At 40.2% G+C, this 19,624-nt stretch overlaps 1 protein-coding gene across 1 annotated transcript in view; it reads right to left on the reverse strand.

Moving 5' to 3' along the window:
* DNAH14 (dynein axonemal heavy chain 14) overlaps nt 1-19,624 on the reverse strand; it is a 2,550,346-nt gene that overhangs the window by 1,469,114 nt on the left and 1,061,608 nt on the right. Inside the window, 1 exon segment of the mRNA XM_044060213.1 lies at nt 4,798-4,938. Coding sequence (XP_043916148.1) covers nt 4,798-4,938 — 141 coding nt within the window.

Below are 19,624 nucleotides of genomic sequence, written 5' to 3' on the forward strand. Positions count from 1 at the left end.
CTTTTTGTGGATTGGGATGTACAGACGGGTTCATGTTAAATGAACGAAACGCCATTTCAACGACAGTCAGAACGACGAGACCATGTCACCGAAAGCTCATGTCAACGACAAACCACTTCCCAGAACCTCAACTGCATGACCATACAGTATGCGCCCAAACCACAAGCAGAAACATTCAGTAAACTGCTGCCAAAATCCCTATAAACAATGATAGCAAACCGTACACTATGTACTCTGTACCACTTACACAAAACAATGGACGGGTTCCACATGAACGGTCCTGGTGTAATAGGCAATGTATAATCCCACCGTACAGTCCCAACGCAGCAGAGACATGCTTGTAATCGAAGGCTTTCTCTATCACTGTGAGAGAAGCCGGCAGAATAAAAGGTACTGGGGATGCAAATACAAAATCACAGGCAATTGTAGAGGTAGGGCCGTAACAACTGTGGTTGCCAATGGTGAACGGCTGGAAAAGTCAGTCCAGCATAATCATGCAGGTGAACCCAGGGAAGTACAAAAGTATATTGTCAGCAGTGATGTGAAGGATAGAGCTAGACTTAGTAGGGATAATCCATGCCTTGTTGTGAACGACGCCCTAGCTTCCACATCCCTGGCAATCATTCATGACGTACCGGGTAGGAAAGCTTTGCTGCAACAAGTCAGCCGTGTACGCCGTAAAGTGTTCCTATCAGAAAGAGACGAAAGTCCATCGTTAAACACTATAGATTTCCAAAAGTTCCCTTTGAAAAGTGGAATATTCACTAGCAAAACTCTGTCTGATGTCAGTACTGGCACTACAGTAGTTGTATTCATTACCATAAACAATGTATATGACCTCAGCAAAGCCACAATCTGGCTAATGGATGATACCTTCTTTTCCAAGAGTATGCGCTGCAGACAACTGTCCAGCGTCCACGGCTTAGTCAACTTTGGGAGTTATAGTAAGGCCATTCCACTGGTGTATTGCCTAATGTTGAAAAAAATCATTGAAGGCATATAATTACATGTGGCATGCTATTTTCAATCTGATGTCTGACAATAGGTTTGAACCATCTGTAAAGTATGTGCTGTCTTATTATGAAATCGCCACCATGAAGAGTATCAGGCTGAATGTGAATGGGGTTGCATCTAAAGGCTGTCTTTTCCATTTTGGCCAAAACATATGGCGTAAGGTACAGCAACTAGGATTGTGTTCACTATACAATAGTGATATGTCCTTTCAACTACATGTTAAAAGCCTGATAGCGCTAGCATTTCTGAATGAAAGGGACGTGAAACGTCACAATTGAGGGATGTGTTTCCACCACAGGGGACAGAGTTGTTTCATTACTTCTCTGAGTGGTATATTTATGGTAAGCTGAGAAAGTTCAGTACCCGTACCACCTCTATGATGCGGTTCCCTCCATTGTTTCCAGTGTCATTCTGGAAATTTCTGAGTTGAATCAGCTTTTCCTCCCTAGGACTCAAAATAGCATGGAAGCCTGGCATAGGAGGTTGAAGTGCTTGCTCAATGGCAGGGGAACTGTCCTAGCTGTATTATTAAATGTTCTCACGAGAGAACAGGACAGGGTTGACGGGTTTAGGAATCTCACGGAGACTGGAATCCCCTTGTCCCCGAAACAACGGCAGTTACTGAAGAGACATGCACAATTCAGGACTATTTTAGATAATCAGGAGTCTTACAGCCATGTTAACTTTGTTACAGTCCTAGCCAAGCTATTGAAACGTTGAATGTAGGGCCATGTACTGTCACATCTAGGTCGTGTATCTCCCGGGAATACCTGTTGTTTAGTACGGTGATGGTTTGTGTGTTTACACTCCGTTAATGTGTCTCTAGGGATGTGTTTCAGTACTTCCTCTGCTGATTTGTAACCACTCTGAATGCAGCACATTATCTGCTGCAGTTTGTACTGTATTGGGATCGGCTACATTCAATATCTGTACGTGTTCTTCAAGTGTCGTTGGGGTGTGTGTCGGTGTTCTCAGAATCTACGAATTGGGCGTCGGTGATCTGTAGTTTCGGTGTACGTTGTTGGTGATGTGATCTCGTCATTCTGACTGTCTTTTCGTTCATTTAACATGAACCCACAGACAGACATCTTTATGGCTGGGGTGAGGAGGAGAAGATGCGGAAAAGAAGCAAAGATAGTCATTGAGGTTTATTTTCAAAGAAGTGTCCTTATGAACTATCTACTTGACGCTTAAGTAGGTGTATGTGTAAGCCATTGGTTAACATAAGGAAGATGCTTTTGAATACATTTTTGATACTTTCTGTTTATGTATGTTTGTATTTATTTATCCATTATTGATATATAGATATATTTACTGAAACATTTACAGGTAATTTACTGGTAATATTAAGAATATTATATGTCCCTTTGTACTTTATTTGAAATCTCTTTATATTTTCCTATTCCTACAGAATTCTCTTCTGTTTTCAACAGCGTTCTTGTATTTTCTATTTTCATCACATTGTATTATTTTCTGTTACTCATTATATTTTTTTCACTGTGATTTGTAATTGGCTTGATTGCTATTTGTTTATAGGTACATGTTTCTTTAATGAATGTTTAAAAGAAATATTTATAAATAACATGTGGTAAAGGCATTCAGTTCAGCTGTTATTTTGTTTTAGTTATAAAGAATACAGTTACAAACAAGAATCTGACTTGATTGATGTTTTTTTTTCCAATTGTTTTCAGTTCTAAAGGATATGTCAATAATTTTTAACTAGAACTGAGCCAAACTGTTTATATAATGCTTATTTATTATTGCCCTTCTGACCAAGGCAGTAATGATTCTCTCAATTCATCCAAATGAGCACAAAAAGCCTCTAAATCACTTCTGAGGTAGTGCTCCCTCATAGCTCAGCAAAGGGATCTTTGGAAAGCATCAACAGATAATGCCAGTTTCATCCCTCTCAGGAGTCAGTGCTCACCAGCAGAAGTGGTCATTCTGCAAAAGGCTAGAAAAACAAATACCAGGAAGTTTTCATGGCAAAATGGTAGCAATTCTCTGTCTAGTGCACCTCTAGGCAAGCAGAACCTCCAGTGGCATCTGCTCCCATTATTCTATGGTATGTGTCAGCTCTCTTTAACAAAGGGTTATCACACACTTCTGACAAGGTCCACCTGTTAGCAATCACAGCTTGTATTTCTGTGAATACCCCATTATTATCACAATAAGCAGTCAAACTTTTCCTGAAAGGATTAATCTTAGGCTTCCAAGGATATGGATAGCCTTCCCCTTGGACTTCAGCTTTGTTATGAATTAAATTAATCTGTCTCCTTTTGAGCCTGTAAATTTAGCTAACTTATAATTAATGTGTGGAGGCATACGTGAATGGGGCATGCCTTCATTGAAGGTTGTGCATCAGGGCTGGTAACCCAGTACGTAAAAATCCACTACCAATCATTAGCGGACCGGAGTTCCGCTGTGGCGACCCCTAACTGGGAAAAGCCGAAAGACACAAACAATAATTAATGTTTTTAATAGCCCTCACCTCAGCCAGGAAAATCTTTGAAATATGGGACATAATGTGTAAAGAAGCTTATACAGAATCAATCTTTCATACCCAAAGTCTCTTCGACCAACCTTTCCAGTTACCTAATTTTTTATTCAAGCCTGCAGAACAAGGGGGAAAGAATTCTGCACATGATAGCTATGCACAAACAACTAACATAATATACACATGGAAACAAGGATTTTAAGTAGTTTCATCAACTTTTTGTCTCCTTTATGCCAGGAAAGCAAGAGATACCTTTGTGCAAAGAGCAATATCAAAAACATAAAGAAAAAACTCAGAATGATACCTTCACATGTGTGATTTAAAAAATGCAGCAGATGGAGTGGATTACAATAAATTTTATTGGATTCTATGACTACAATGCATTTTTGAACTCACACGTGTGAAGTTCTCAAACTGAGGTTTTTTCTTTATGGTTTATTTTTCCTCTCGTTCTTGCTGGTTTTCTTCTTTTAATAATCAAAAACAGCAGGACTATGATAGCAAAGTGCTAGAGGGTAACCAAAAGTATAATTCACTTGGGCAGCTACTACTACTAATGTTGTCTTCTCTAGAAATATATTAGAGCAGATTATTTGTGAGAAATCCATCAGGACCATCAACCACACCTTCTCTTCATGCTACAAAGTGGACATGAAGTATAGAAATAGGGCAAGTTTTACCACTGCAGGCATCCGAGGTATGCTGTAACCAACTTCTTAGTCCAGTGTGAGGCTACCACTATGGTAGCAAACTGTTTTAGTATTCTTCTCATAAATAATAAATTGCAATGCAGCAATGATGCTAATGATGAACATAGTACAGCTATCTATTTTACTCACAACAACCGTAAATGTTCAAAAGACAGGATTAGTATTGCAGCATGGGTTCTCTGTCACCTTAATCCCCATTTGTTCTCATATTTCTCCCACTTATAGTAGAGAATGTATACAGAAGTGGTATTCACAAGTTGGGTTGGGGTACCATCTTTGGCAGAAAGTTTCCTGGAAAAGGATTATTCTCTGCACCCTCTAAAGAGCTCCATCCCTGTCTATATGTAGTGATTTGTCAAGCAGAATTAATGGGAAGCCTGAAACCACTTTGCCCTGAATGTCATGCCAAGTGAGAAAAACAGCCCTGATTTACTGACATTTATACTATAACCAATACTGTTCTTATTAATTTGACATACTGACATGGCAGTATTTGTTAGCTATCCTTAAACACCCAAAAAAATAATTAAAAGAGAAGTAAATCTACCTGGAAAATGCATAAATAAAAATTTGTACCTTTTCTTCATCCAGTGCTGAAACCAGAACTGAAGCACGTTTGAGACGTTGCTTTGTTAGTATTTTCCGTTCTGCCAACATTTCTTTCTGATGCACATTTTCATTATAGAACTGCTGCAGCCTTTCCTGATGTTCTTCAATCTGTGGATTAAGTACAGGAAACTTCAATCATTTCCAGCAGCATGCTCTATATTTCAGCTGGAGAGCATACAGAAATATTTTCTTTTATATTAGAAGGTTCAACGTTCACCTGTTTTGCTACATTCACTGATATAATATTTGCTGTTTCTTAGCAGCATGAGAGCCTACGTAGTTATTACAAAACTGGGAATGTCTAGGAAACACTTAAGTTTGTACTGTGTGGTGTTGGGCCAATCTCACTCAAAGTTCAGAATGGAGTATTACGTTTATATGTCCGTCAGAACTGCATAAAGAATCCAGCAAGTTTCCATATCAACACTGTAACCATCATATCCTTTAAATTAACCCTTTATTATAGAAAGATGTTAGTTTCTGCTGAAACACAAGCATCCTTGATAACACAAAATGCTGTATAGTATATGCTGGTAGACAAAAATAGCAGAATATTAAAGCAAGCTGTATAGTGTTTAAAATAGTAAGGAAAAAAGTTAGGAAGTGTGCTCATTTCTTCTCACTTCAACAAGTCCAGCTGGTGAATCTGGGTATCCTGAGGCAATGTTACAACTGCCTCATGTACACAGACAACCCTCTTATCCTACCACAAAACACTAACATATTCGAGAGATGCAGTTATACAGCCAAACTGGAAGCTAAGCTGTCTCCACCCAAGACTGGAACAGACAGTCAAGAGGAGAAGCTTAACACTTGCACCGCACCTCCAGCCACACACAGACCTACTATAACAGCACTGGCAAAAAATACACATAAATACACAAAATCATACTCGGAGGCTCTAAATAAAAACCTGCAAAAGCATCAGAGACCTCCAAAGCAGACAACCAAACAATCTGCACCTCCTGTCACAAACCAGACAACACATAAAACACAAAATCAGTGTGCCGCACAATCACAGCCCTTAAGGCGAAATAACATACCTAACACACTAGTAATAGGTGACTCTATAGTCAGGCACACTGACGTCCCACTCACTAGGCTGGACAAGCAGAAGGTTACTGATAGCTGCCTGTCGGGAGCCGGAATCCGCCACATAACACAAGCACTCAGGTCACTCCAGAATAAGTACAAATATGATTCTGTTATTGTTCATGTTGGTGTGAATGACCCTGAGATGTACCTCCCTGGACTACATGAAAAAAGACATGGAAGAACTCTCTGATCATGTAGCCCAGGTTGGTATGACCCTGACCCTGAGTAGCATCCTGCCCTCACCAAGAATGATACCTCAGTATAAAGAAAAAATGATCAATTTCAACAATTGGCTAAGCTTCTGGTGTCATTCAAAGGGGATCCAGCGTCTGTCAGCCTGGGACGACATGCTCGACAAGCCGTGTTGCTTCACAAGAGATGGCTTGCACCTGTCACTCCTAGGCTTTCGGATTCTGGCCAAGCCTCTTGCTGCCCCCATAGTGCCTTTTTTAGGTAAGGCTCAAAAGTCAAACCCACATCCGTAAACAGCACAATTAACAAAAAACTGAGGGTTATGCTACTCAACACCAGGAGTTTAAATCTCAAAATGCACGCACTCGAAGCACTCCTCAGTATGGAGAACGTTGAAATCTGTGCAGTAACTGAAACATGGTTCAAGGCTCCAGAGAGCACCCCAGCACTACCAGGGCTACAACCCATACCACACATTTTGGCCACAGAACACGGACCGAAACACAAAATGAAGGGGTGTATCTATATTCATCAAGGATACCTACACCTTCAGGTTAGTGGCGCAGCATGATACCTCTGAGATCATCCATGTGCAACTACCACTGGGCAAATCTGCAATGCAAATTGTGGCCTGCTACAGATCACCCTCCATGACCCAGGACCACCACTCCACCTTTCTAGAGACACTGGAAAACATGAAGGTCCTACTGAACACCTTGATATTGGGCGATTTAAATTACCCTACCATTCACTGGGAAAACTACTTGAATACAAACTCCCAGGGCCAGCGCTTCCTGGAATTTATCAACTCAAATGCCCTGGATCAGCTGGTAAACTCCCCTACCAGAGGTGAAAACATATTGGACCTGGTCATCACCAACATGGGCGACAGGTGTTCCACACCGGAGGTCAACCCGTCACTGGTTAGATCAGACCATAAACTAATCACTCTGGATGTCCACACCCCACCCCCAACTAAGGAAACCACAGTAAAAAAACTTTTCTAAAGCAAACTTCACCTTACTTATGACAGAGGTGGTAAGTTTCACAGCCCCCATGCTAAAGGATAACGCTGCCCGAGATGAAGAAATCTTTACAAATGCACTATATGAGTACCTACAAGGATGCATGGATCGTGCCATCCCTAGCAAAACCAAGACTCAACTCCTCTAAGAGAAGGAAACCAGTTTGGTGGACCCCTGCCATAAACAGGCTATGCAATAGAAGGAGGAAACTAGTTCAGAAAAAAAGCAAATCCCAAGAAGGAAAGACATCCCTGATCAGTATCAGTAAGAAACTAAGGTCCCTCATGAAATCCTCCAAGGCTAACTTCGAAAGAAAAATAGCTAAGGATTCAAAAGATAACCACAAAGCCTTCTTTGGCTATGTTAAGAATCTAAGTGGCAACTCGCAGATCTGCACTGAACTAGTGCAAAATAGCACAAAATATACTGAACCTATTGATATTGCCAACATCCTGGCAGATAGATTTAGTGCAAACTCCGCCCCTCCCCTCTCACTTCCAAAAGGGCCCACAACAATACTGGAAAAGTGTGGTGTCCCAAAAATCACAGACGCACAGTTGAAAACAGCCCTTTCAAAAGCCAAAAACACAGCATCAATGGGACCAGATGGTGTCCCAGGTTGCGTCTTGCATGAACTACAGAACAAACTACCCCCCCCCCCACCTAAATATGCTGTTCAACCTCAGCCTCTCCACAAGCTACATGCCCATAGAATGGCGCACAGCAATGGTTATTCCTCTCCACAAAGGAGAGGCCACACTTGACCCAGGTAACTATCGCCCCATAAGCCTGACTAGCCTGATCTGCAAGGCTATGGAGCGCATCATCATGGAACTCATTAACAAAGACATTGGGAACCTCTAAACACTTGACCTGACCCAGTTCGGCTTTGTTAAGGGCAGATCATGCCTACTAAATCTGGTTGACTTCTTCGAGACAGTCACCAAGGCCATAGACGAGGGAAAGTTGGTTCACACAGCCTACCTTGACCTCGCCAAGGCTTTCAACACCATTCCCCACTCAGGTATTACAGAAAAACTCACCAGCCTGAACATAAACCCCTATGTCACGAAATGGGTTGCCAACTGGCTTACAGACAGAACTCACACGATAAGAATAGCGGGCTCCAGGTCCGACTCTAAACCAGTCACAAGTGGTATCCCACAAAGCCTGGTCCTGGGACCCCTACTGTTCGGCATATACTTCTCAGAAGTACAGGCAAACACAGGAGGACTATGGCTAACCAAGTTCACCAATGACTGCAAACTGGGAGCCATAATTGACTCTCCGGCTGACATGGACATCCTTCAAAAGGGCTAAATGCCAAAAAATGCATAGTCATCCCGTTTGTGAAAAACAAAACACCGACGAATTACCACATAGGTGGCAGCCCTCTTAATACAGAAGAGGTAATAAGAGATCTGGGGACCCAGGTAGATAGTAATCTCTCCTTTGACAATCATATTGCCAAAGTAGTTAGGAAATCCTCCTATGTGGCCCATCTAATTACTAAAGGGTTTGCGTCGTATCAAATGTTTTTCATATTATATTGGCATGACTAATCGACAGTTTAAAGACAGGATACTTGAACACATGACGGATATAAGAAATAAAAGGGAAAGTAGTGCCTTGGCTATGCACATCAAGAATGAAGGTAGTGAGCATGTTTAAGTTTCTGGTCTTGGAAATACCTGCAGTCAGAAAAAGGGGAGGATATATGAGGAATATTACTGAGGCAGCTGAACAAAAATGGATTATGTTACTGCGCGCTGATAAAGCGCCTGGTTTGAATAATATGGTCTCCATTAAACCTTTCCTGAAAGCGAGACAGTTGAGACACTAGTTTTTAGTTTATGTACGCTGTAATGTTTTTAAAAATGCTAAGTATGGCTTTAAATAATTTAATTGTTTTTAACTGAAGTAATTAATGTTCATTGGAATACTATTTAATGTGGTTGTTTTAAGTCATTTTTATCTAAGTCTGATGAAGAGGTGAACCCTTGAAAGCGCTTACTTACAATAAATTGAATATTCTGCTTTGTTACATATAATGCTATGGTGTTTTTTCTCATTTGCTTCTTTTTGCTCTAGTTGTTTTATTGCCTGAGGCTATATTCTTTGTTTATACCACATATTTGACTATTTGACCTGCACACTGCTTTAACCCCATTATATTCCTTAATAAACCTTTCCTTTTCCTCTATTTCATGCCGTAAAGCTTCATGGTCTAAAACATTAACACATAGCACCCCCCTTACTTGCAACAAACCAAAATACAAGAAACAGTCAATTTCTGCTAGTAACCTACCTTTGCTATAACTTCTCTCATTTCCTAACAACAGCTGCCTATATTCCATCATCTGCATGTATGTTTTTACATCTGTATTCATTTTACCTACTTGCTTTTATATATTTACAGCTGAAATCCTCTATCACCACAATAGGGTCTATATTGAATTAGCGAACGCTAATTCATCGACCCCTTTTAAGTGAAAGCTTACAATCCTGAACACCTGGAACAGCGATTTTTTTCACAGAGCAAAAAAATCGCTGGGCCAGTTTCGGGAGTTCGCCATTTCCTCTACTGTGGTGCGATCTTGGAGTTGGTATATTTAAGTTGGGAGCACACATTATATAATGTTTTAAGTTTTTTTTTTTTTTTTTGTGGACCAGCGATTTTTTTCCCTGGGAAAAAAAAAATCACTGTTCCGGGTGTTCGAGATTTTAAGCTTTCGCTTAAAAATGGTCGATGAATTAGCGTTCGCTTTTCTAAGCGTTTGCTAATTCAATATAGACCCCCACAATATCCATCATAACAACATATTTTATTTCTTCAAAACAAATACCCTGTCCTTAATATTTGTATAAGTATGTAACGTTATTAGTCTTAACACACCATTCCTGAATGTAGTATCACAAATAACACACCTACTTGGTATAACAATAATAAAATCTTACAGCTTAATTTCATTTGTAAACAAAAATAGCTATACCTGAACAGATGACTTCTAAAAACTCCAGATAATGTTATATCCACATACAAACTTCATTTGTTCTTTCTGTTTCTTAAATGGATGATATCAGCTGTTTGTTTCAAACACCAGTTTATAATTAAGAATTGCTTCATCTCAGTCAAAATGCTATTTATATTTAAAGAAAGAACAAAGTTATGCCTCCTCCTTTTTTTGCAATTTATTTTGTTTTATCTTTATCTGTCTTTTTATTACCCTTCTCTTAATACTTGCTCCATCATTTTTTTCATTTCCTCACCAGCATTACTTTCATCCTGACTCACTACAGCTCACATATTCAAAACAACAACATTACATTAATTTTTAATGTTTTCAGTTACATTTTCCAGATTATTAATAAACATCTCCCTCCCAGTTTCCTGAGACATATTTTGTGTTGAGAGACACTAATAAAAACAGAGTCCTGTTATAATGTTCATTTCAGTCTATTTTAACACATGCTGTCCCTTTGTCCTACCTTCGCAAGAAATGAACAACTGTTCCGGAAATCTGAAAGATTTAGTTCTGTCAAGATAGTACCTGAATTGTCTGTGAACATCCAAGGTATGGACTAGCCTTTCTCCCTCATTTTTAGGTTCAGGAAAGAAAATAGGAAGATGGACAGTTTGGCTTAAAATAAACTTGGATACAACTTCAGGCATAAAAGAAGGATTAGTTCTCAAAGAAGCCATATCTCTGTGGAAAATGAGATAGGGTTGACTCATCATAAAACCTTACAACTCAGATACTCTTTTTGCAGAGGTCAGAGCAATCAGTAAAACAGCTTTCCATGTTAAGAACGTCAAGTTAGCTAGATTAGCTGGTTCAAATAGAGCAAGTATTAGCTTCTCTAACATAAAATTAAGAACTCAAGGAGGGGCCACCAGTTTTCTTGGATGAAATTTATGCAAACTCCTTTTAAAAATATTTTAATATGAAAATGCATTGAAAAAAAGGCTCCATAGATATATATGCTAAAATGGCTGATAAATGAACCTTGACAGAGGAGTAAGAAAGGCCACAGTATAGTAACTCACACAAATATAGTAAAACAAGAGAAACAGTCATGAATAGGCACTGGTTATGTTGTTGGCATCAATTAGAAAACCACTTCTATTTACTAATTTCTGATTTTCTAGTGAGAGAATTTCTTTCTTCCATTAGTGTCTGTTACACTTCCTCAGTAAAAAGGTGCCTAAATAGAATTAAGGTCCTATCATCCAGGCAGTCAGCTGAATTTGATTGAGGCCAGGGTGTATGAAACACACCTGATCTTCAGTGAGTATATCCATTATGTGAGGAAATATGTGGTGATTGCCGCTGGGCATTTCAAAATAGGTTCATAGGTTCATAGGTAGGTACTAGGCTATCGGCCCAAGGGCCTACGTAAGCCTAGCCAGCAAGGTACCATAGCTTATGCCACCCAAGAAAGTTATTTTCCTGTGCCACTCTCCAGCAGAGACACAGAAGTGATCCCCGGGGTGTATTTCCTATTTCCCATCCACTCATCAAGATTTTTCTTGAAGAGTGCTAATGAAGAACTTTGCTTGACATAGATGGGTAGCTTGTTCTAGAGTATAGGAAGTCTCTGGGACAGGAATCATATCCCTCCAGCATGTCCGCATGTCCTGTTTATTGTGGTGACAAGGTTTAGGTTGCTAGAGTGTGTAGCTTGGAGGGATTGGGATTTCTTTAGGTGTAGCATGTCCAACAGCTCTGAGTTTGACATAGCTTTATATGTTAGCCAGAGATCACCTTGGAGTAGGCAATATGCTACGGAGTAAAGCTGGAGTTTTTTGAGGCGGTCAGTGTAGGGCATTTGTTTGAGGCCAGTAATCCTCTTTGTTCATAGGTTCATAGGTTCATAGATTAGTACTAGGCTAACTGCACATGCGAGCCATTTTAAGCCTAGCCAATTATCCCTTGTGAGACTCAAACCCTGCACCTTGCGTTTATAAGGCAAACACCTTAACCATTAGGCCACCCTCCCAACCCTTGTGAGGTACTTCTGTGGCCTTTCCAGCTGCTGCAGATGTCTTGTGAGGTACATTCCAAAAGGGGCGTTGTACTCTATAATGGGTCTAATGAGTGACGAGTAGAGGGGAAAAATGACCTCTTTTTTCCTGGATGAGAACCCTTTTATGATGAAGTGTGCGAAGTAGAAGGACTTCCTGACTACTGTGGTGATGTGACTATCAAAGGAGAGACTATTGTCCACCTGGGTCCCAAGGAAAACCTCTCTCAGCTGGGCAAGAAGTGTGTCACCACAATGATCTTGGAGGATTCCTTCTGAATTTTCAGAAGTAATATCTGGATATCAGTGGAAAGGGTGAAAAAGCATTTAGAAATATTCCTGTCCCAGGAAAGGAAAACACATCTGTTTCCCAGGCCTTCTTGCATGGAGTCCAGGAACAGAATCTTGCCAGTTGATTGTTCAAAGATGAGGCAAAGAGGACTACTTGAGGAACTCCTCAAAGATGGATCAAATCTTGAAAGACCCACTGATCTAGTTTCCATTCATGAGGATCTGTCCTTGCCCTGCTCAGCTTGTCTGCCACACAGTTTCATTCTGACAGAATGTAGGATGCTTGCAGGGTGAGATTGTGATGTGAAGCTATATCCCAAGCTAATATGGCTAGTCAGCAAAGGTCCTGGGGACCAAAGATGATTCAGAGAGTTGAGTGCCTTGATCAGTGCAAGGATCATCTTTTTTTATATTTATATATTTGCATCTGTCCTTGGTATCCCACACACCTTGCACTTTTACCCCTTCTGAAACTACTCCCCAAGCAACATCCAAGGCATCTGTGGTGACTAACTGATATGGAGCAGGATTAGAGAAGGGGAGACTTGGATTTAGGGAAATTTGCTGTCTTCACCAAGTGACTTATCTTCTGACAAACTTCAGCACTGGGATTTGAAAAGACAGAGGATGTTGTTGCTGGGACCAAACAGACCTCAGACACCACTGTGACTTTTACATATGGAGTCTTGCCAGGATTATCATGAGAATCATAGATGCCATGAGACCCAATTTCCTGAGGTATTCCCTTGCAGTGACTGAAGTCTGACTGGAAAACCTTAGAAAGAGATCTAATTTTTTTCCTGTGGAAGAAACATTCTTTGAACTGAGGTGTCTAGCTGACACCCCAGGAACACAATCCTATGTGAAGGAGTCAAAAAGACTTTTGAATTTTGGAGTCCCAGCTTAAGTAAAAGATCTCTCGCCCAAGTGAGAAATTCTTGACATTTTGACAAAGACACTGCAAAAATAAGCAAGTCATCTAAATATGGAAACATGTGGATACTGTGCAGCCTGCAATGAGCTATAACTGGTGCTAGACACTTTGTGGACACCCTTGGTGTGCTGGATAGTCTAAAAGGTAAGGCAGAGAACTGAAAATGTGATCTTGACACACAAAATCTTAAGAAATGCTTGAAGTCTGGATGAATAGGGATGTGATAAGCATCTTTTAAATCTAATGTTACAAGGAAACTTAAATGAGGAATAAGAGTTAACAGGTAGTGAAGTGACAGCATTCTGAACTTGGGCACTATCATAAACAGGTTTAGCAAAGAAAGATCCAGAACTGGTATCCAAATATTTTCTTTCTTTGGCATTAAAACATTCTTGAGTAAAAAACTTTTCAACATGGGAAGGGGAACAGGTTCTATCACTCCCTGGGACAGCAAGTGTTGAAGGACAAGAAAAAGAAGTCTGGTGTAGTGGATGAGGAATTTCTCCCTGGAAAAGGGGATTTCCTCCCACTGCAGTTTGTAACATTGATGAATGATCTTCAGAATCCATTTGTCACTATCTGTTGCCAAAGAGAAAAGTGGAGATTCAGACTTTCTGAAAGGGAAAGGGGCTTCCAGGGTGGTGGGGGGACATGGTCCCTTAAATAATGATTCTAACTTGTTGGACTGTCCTTGGTTTTAGAGGGTTCATGAATTATTTTGGGCCCTCCACAGCATTTCTTCTTAAAGTTCTGTTCACCTGCATTTTAGAGACTGTTCATTTTGTTTTTTTTTTGCCAAAACTGAAGGATAGGTTTTTGAATCACATAGAAAATTTGGAAAAGAACAGCAGAAAAATCTTGATTCCCTATATCAGCTTACCCCTTTCATCACACTTTTTGATAACATCTGTAGCAGTGGAACTAAAACTAAATATCTGTCCAAAGAAGAGTTTATAATCTCATTTTTGCATCATCTGGGAGGTTCTGAGAACACAGCTAGACAAACCACTTCAAAACAGTACCATTGGCCATAGCCCTAGAAGTATCAACTAAGTCATATATACACACTGTAAAAAATGACTTGTGAGTTGTACAATGAAATATACTAAATTGTTTAAAACAGATTTCTTCCTCACAAGAAGAAACTGTAGACAAAACATACCCCACTCTTTCACAATTATTCATAATAAACTTTAACATATGAGCCTGACGGTTTAAACTTCTGAAAATCAAATTTGAAGCAGCATACACTTTTATTCCCATACTTATCAATAATATTCTATCCTTATCAGAAACAGTAGGAATGTAATTAATCACATGTTTAGCAGCAGTAGGATTAACTAAAGCTATAGTTGCTGGATCAGATTTGGGAAGAATGTATAAAAATGTAAACGACTCAGGAACTTTAAACATTCTATCTGCCTTTTCAGGACTATCTGGAAAATTGCAGGCAGTGACACACACATTCTGCAGAGGTGGCAGAACTGTGGAAATGGGTGAAGGCTGTAGAAATTTCTTCTGCAACAACTCATAGTGTTTTCTTTGGGACTGAGAAATCTCAGTGTTCTCCCAATGAAATCAGTGGCATATTCTGGAAACAGTCTCAGAGAAAGAAACTCCCACAGGGAGAATCATAAACTGAGCTCTTGTCTGAGTCTGAAACAGAAAACTAAGGAGAAACTCTGTGTATGTCTTCATCTTCCTGTCCAGATTCAGAATCGTGAATCTCTTCAGGAAAAGAGGTCTCTCTCTTTCTCTTTTACCAGAAACCACTTTATAAGAAAGATCAATAGCCTGAATTAAACCCTGAGCCAGACCCATTAAACTACTCCCGTCTAAGGAAATTTGAGAAGGAGTAGATACATGTTTAGTTTCTGCTTCTTTTTTGCAGGGAAAATGGGGCTAGCAGTGCTATTAATGGCAGTAACAGCTTCCCCATGGATTGGCATAACATTCTGATCAAACAAGGAAGTCTTCCCTATTCCCTCTCCAAGGACTGACAAAGACTGGCTCTCCCTTGCCCACTGAGGGGACCCCAAAAACAGCAGAGGACATAGCTAACTCATGGTCCATAGTAGCTGTGGGTGTTACAGCAAAGGGATCTGAGGTAAAAGATGAGTCATGTAAGGAACAATCTATGGCCACAGCAGAGTCACCTATCTGTGGCTCAGGCAAATTACTAGCATGCTGTGATGGCAAAGGCTGTTTGCTTAAATTTTTCTTTTTGAGGCTGGAAGAAAGACTGAACATGGGATTGGAAGTTTGTTCCAGGGTCAATCCAAAAATGGTACTTCTTTCTCTGGGGAAAATAATAAGCAAAAGCAGCAAAAATTTAAAATCTTTAAAAGTCACTTTTTCATACAAAAATATAGAACAATCTGCCAGCCCCAAAAAATTTAAAAAAAAAAAATTTCTCTTTGGAAAAATATTTTTTGAATTAAGCAACATTTAAACTGACAAAAAAATGTACTCCCATTTAAAAGTACAGTTAAATCTCATGACTGTCTGTTAAAACAGAAACTCCTAGCTTAAAAATAACTTTCCTAAACAGGAAAGTACAATAAAATTGAACATTATGTACTTGCCATAATGATAGATCTGTGTTGTCTGCTTCCATCTTTCCTCAGTAGACTGGTTATCAGGTCCATCTCTGACCTGATTTTGGACAGTCTCAAACTTTGAATCCAGTACTCAGGCTCCCCCTTTACCTAGAGTTCCCTGCAAGAAAAGAGATACCTCAGATCAAGTTTGCCCCCATACCAGAGTAAAGGAGATTGCCCTCAAGCTTTAAGACCAAAAGTCACATAGTATAAGGAAACCAGCTGCCAAGCCTAGGACTTGAAGAGTGTATGATGAAGTCAAGGTACTTTAGTACAGTCACTCTAAGATTCAAGAGAAAAAGAACAACAAGGAAGGGGGAAGTGGGGGTTGAGAAAGGATGGAAGCAGACAACTCAGATCTATTGTGGGGGGGGGGGATTGAGAAAGGATGGAAGCAGACAACTGAGGCGTATTGTTATGGTAAGTACATAACTTTTGTATATGTTGTCTCTTCCGTCCATTCCTGAATGGATGAAACAGAGTCTCCAGTTACTAGTATAATTGGGAGGTCTCATGGAAGGATATTTTGGAGCACAGTGAAACCAAAGGAGTCTCTTGACCTTGATTGCAAATCCAATTTATAGTGAGGAATGAAAGTATGAACATCAGACCAAGCAGCAGCCGCACAAATCTCATCAAATGTTACTCCGGAGAAAAAGGCTGTAGATGTGACAATAAATCTAGTTGACTGGACCTTAGGAGGTTTCGATAAGGATAAACCTTCCTCTTTGTAAAGATGAGAAATACAATCAGATAACCAGCAATAAAGTATCACTTTAAATGCTCCTTTTCAAGTTTGGCTAAAGAAAAGGAGACAAATAACTTTCTAATCTTCTTAGTACAATGCAAAGAAAAATGAAACCGTCTACGTATTTCCAGTGAATGTAACTCGTATTCTCCTTTATTGGAAAAATTTGGAAAGAAAACCAAAAGGTTGTAGACTCAGAAGCTACCTTCAGAAGAAAGGGCAATTCTATCTTTGTAAAAAAAAACAAATAAAGAGGTTTACTAGATAAGGTGTGTAATTCTGAAATCCTCCTAGCAGAAGTAATGGCAACTGAAAACAGCATTTTTCACACCAAAAATTTTAAGCCAACTTTGGCTGCAGGTTCAAAGGGAGGACCAGTTAGGGCCTGTAATAAAATGGCAATATCCCATGGAGGGGGGGATTTCTGAGTGGTTGTCGAAGAAGAAATGCACTCCTAACCAAAGCTTTGGATAGCATAAGAGGGCTAATGGAAGAATCATTCTCTCCAGTGTGAAAATTGGAGATGGCTGCTGACTGAACTTGAATAGTGGAGTAGACGCCTGTCATTAAAGAGAGATGCTAACAAGTCCAAAATAGCTGGAAAATGGGATGAAAAAGGATCTAGGTTTTTGCTTGAAGCCCAGATAGAAAATCTTTTCCACTTGCTTTTACAAATCTTTCTAGTTGAGGGGCTTTGTGAAGAGGTTAAAATGTGGGCTACTTGGGAAGAAAGCCTGGACTGTCTAGCCATGGTTGAAATTAGAGAAGCAGTGCAGTTACTTTGAGTGCATGCATGTCTGGGTGAGGTGACCAGGACAGATGAGACAGACAATCGGGTGCCGAGCCCAGCACCCAGGGAGGGTGGACCAGATGAAACTACAGGAAGGGAAACCGCACCTGTCGGGGCCAAAAAGGAGCAATTAGAATCACTGTGGCCTTTCTCACTAATGTCTTCTGAAGAAAGTTTGGAATGAGAAGGATAGGGGGAAATGTGTATAGGAGGCCGGTGAGCCAATTGTGGATCAGAATGACTCCCTTTCATGGGGGAATAAGGGCAAAGTGCCTACTGCAGTTGGTGTTGTAGAGGGAGCTGAAAATATTGCAATAAGGTTGGTCACAATGGCTGAAAATCTGATTTGCTACTGATGGATTGAGGGACCACTTGTGAGGGAGATGGACAGACCTGCTCAACTTGCTGCTAAAACAATGGACTTCCCCAGAATGTGCATTGCTATCAGAAAGTGGTGAGAAGACATCACCCATTGCCACACTCTCATGGCTTCTCAACACAAGTGGTAGGATCATGTTCCCCTTTGTTTGTAGATGCACCAGACCACTGACATATTGTCTGTTTGGAATGAAGAAAAAATGCTGCTCCAAAGCCACAAAATGGTATTTTAATAAACAAATGCAAGTGTTTCATTTCCAGTGCTATAGAAACATCATCAGACAAACAGATGCACAACCTCACATCCTTTACATATGATAAAAACATCCCTTCCTTAAGGCATTAACTTCACTTCCTTGAGGGGTGGGGCCCAAGTGCAAGCCATGTTATACAACATCTTATACAGCATCTCACTTTCTAAGAAAGGTGGTGCCAAAATTAAAGATACAAAGTTACAAAACATTTTGTTACCTTCATAAAATCCTAGTGCATTTTGAATACTAAAAGCTAAAAATCATACATAAAAACATAGAAGTTAATGCCAATAATAAAATTGCATTAGTTGCTTTGTATTCTAAAAAATGCATGTCATTTCATAATAAAAATCAAACAATACCTGCTTTCAACTTCAAAATAGGTTTGATCAATATGTACTCATTAAGCCTGGGGGGTGGGTAGTGGCATTTAAAAGAACCTGGTGTTTGGAATGAAATCACATATGTGGGGAAAGTATCCTGGAAGCCTTGCAACACTAGGAGGACTGCTCTTGTCTCCAAAATGTTTTTATCAAAACTGGCCTCTGCAGGGGGCTACATACCCTGAAATGTCTTTCTCATGAAATATCCCCACACCCTAAGTAGGAAGTGTCTGTGGTTACTGTGGCTTGTGGGGAAGGCAGTACTAAGGGATGGCCCTGGGAGACTAGCAGAGATTCCAGTCATTACTGGATATGAGACCTGCAAATATTTGTGAGTGATACCTGAAAATTGTTGGGCTTAAATCTGATTGACCACTGAGCCAATGGGATCCATTGGAGAAGTCTCATGTGGTATCTGGTGAGAGAAAACAGGATGATATCCACCATCAAACCTACGAGACATAGAACCAATTTTGCTGGTGGCTTTTGGCATGAAAGAACAGCAACTGCTTATTTGGGGATAGGTGGACGCTTGGTGATTGGCAGCTTTGCGTCCAAAAGTGCTCCAATAAATTCCAAGATCTGTACAGGGTGAAGCTTGGACTTGACTGTATTCACTATAATGCCTAGTGTTGAGCAAAGTAGATGCATGGCATCCCTGGCTTGAAAATAGATTCCTAGAGGGGGTGGTTATGAGTCACTCATCTAAGTAAGGGAACACTTGGAACCCCAAGAGCTAGACATTAGATGGAACACTGTCATGCACCTTGTGAACACCCATGAGGATGTGGTGAGACTAAAGGACAGGGCTCTGAACTGAAATAACTGCCTCCCAGCTGGAAGTGAAGAAAACTGGATCATCTGTCCATTTTTATGTGGTAGTATGCATTCTGGAGGTCAAACACATCCAGTGATTCATTCTTAGAAATGAGATAATAGAGTATAAAAATAAATATTTTTATTTGATCCATGCACTCACCAGGGGGGTGGGGTGGGAACATCCCCCGGGATGATGATAGGCATGACAACCCTCAGACAGGCATAGCCCCAGGAGTAATCTGGGGCCACAAGGTGCGTTT

This window comes from Protopterus annectens, chromosome 1.part2 (assembly GCF_019279795.1).
Source record: "Protopterus annectens isolate FY-2018-M chromosome 1.part2, PAN1.0, whole genome shotgun sequence".
Lineage (NCBI taxonomy): Eukaryota > Metazoa > Chordata > Ceratodontiformes > Protopteridae > Protopterus > Protopterus annectens.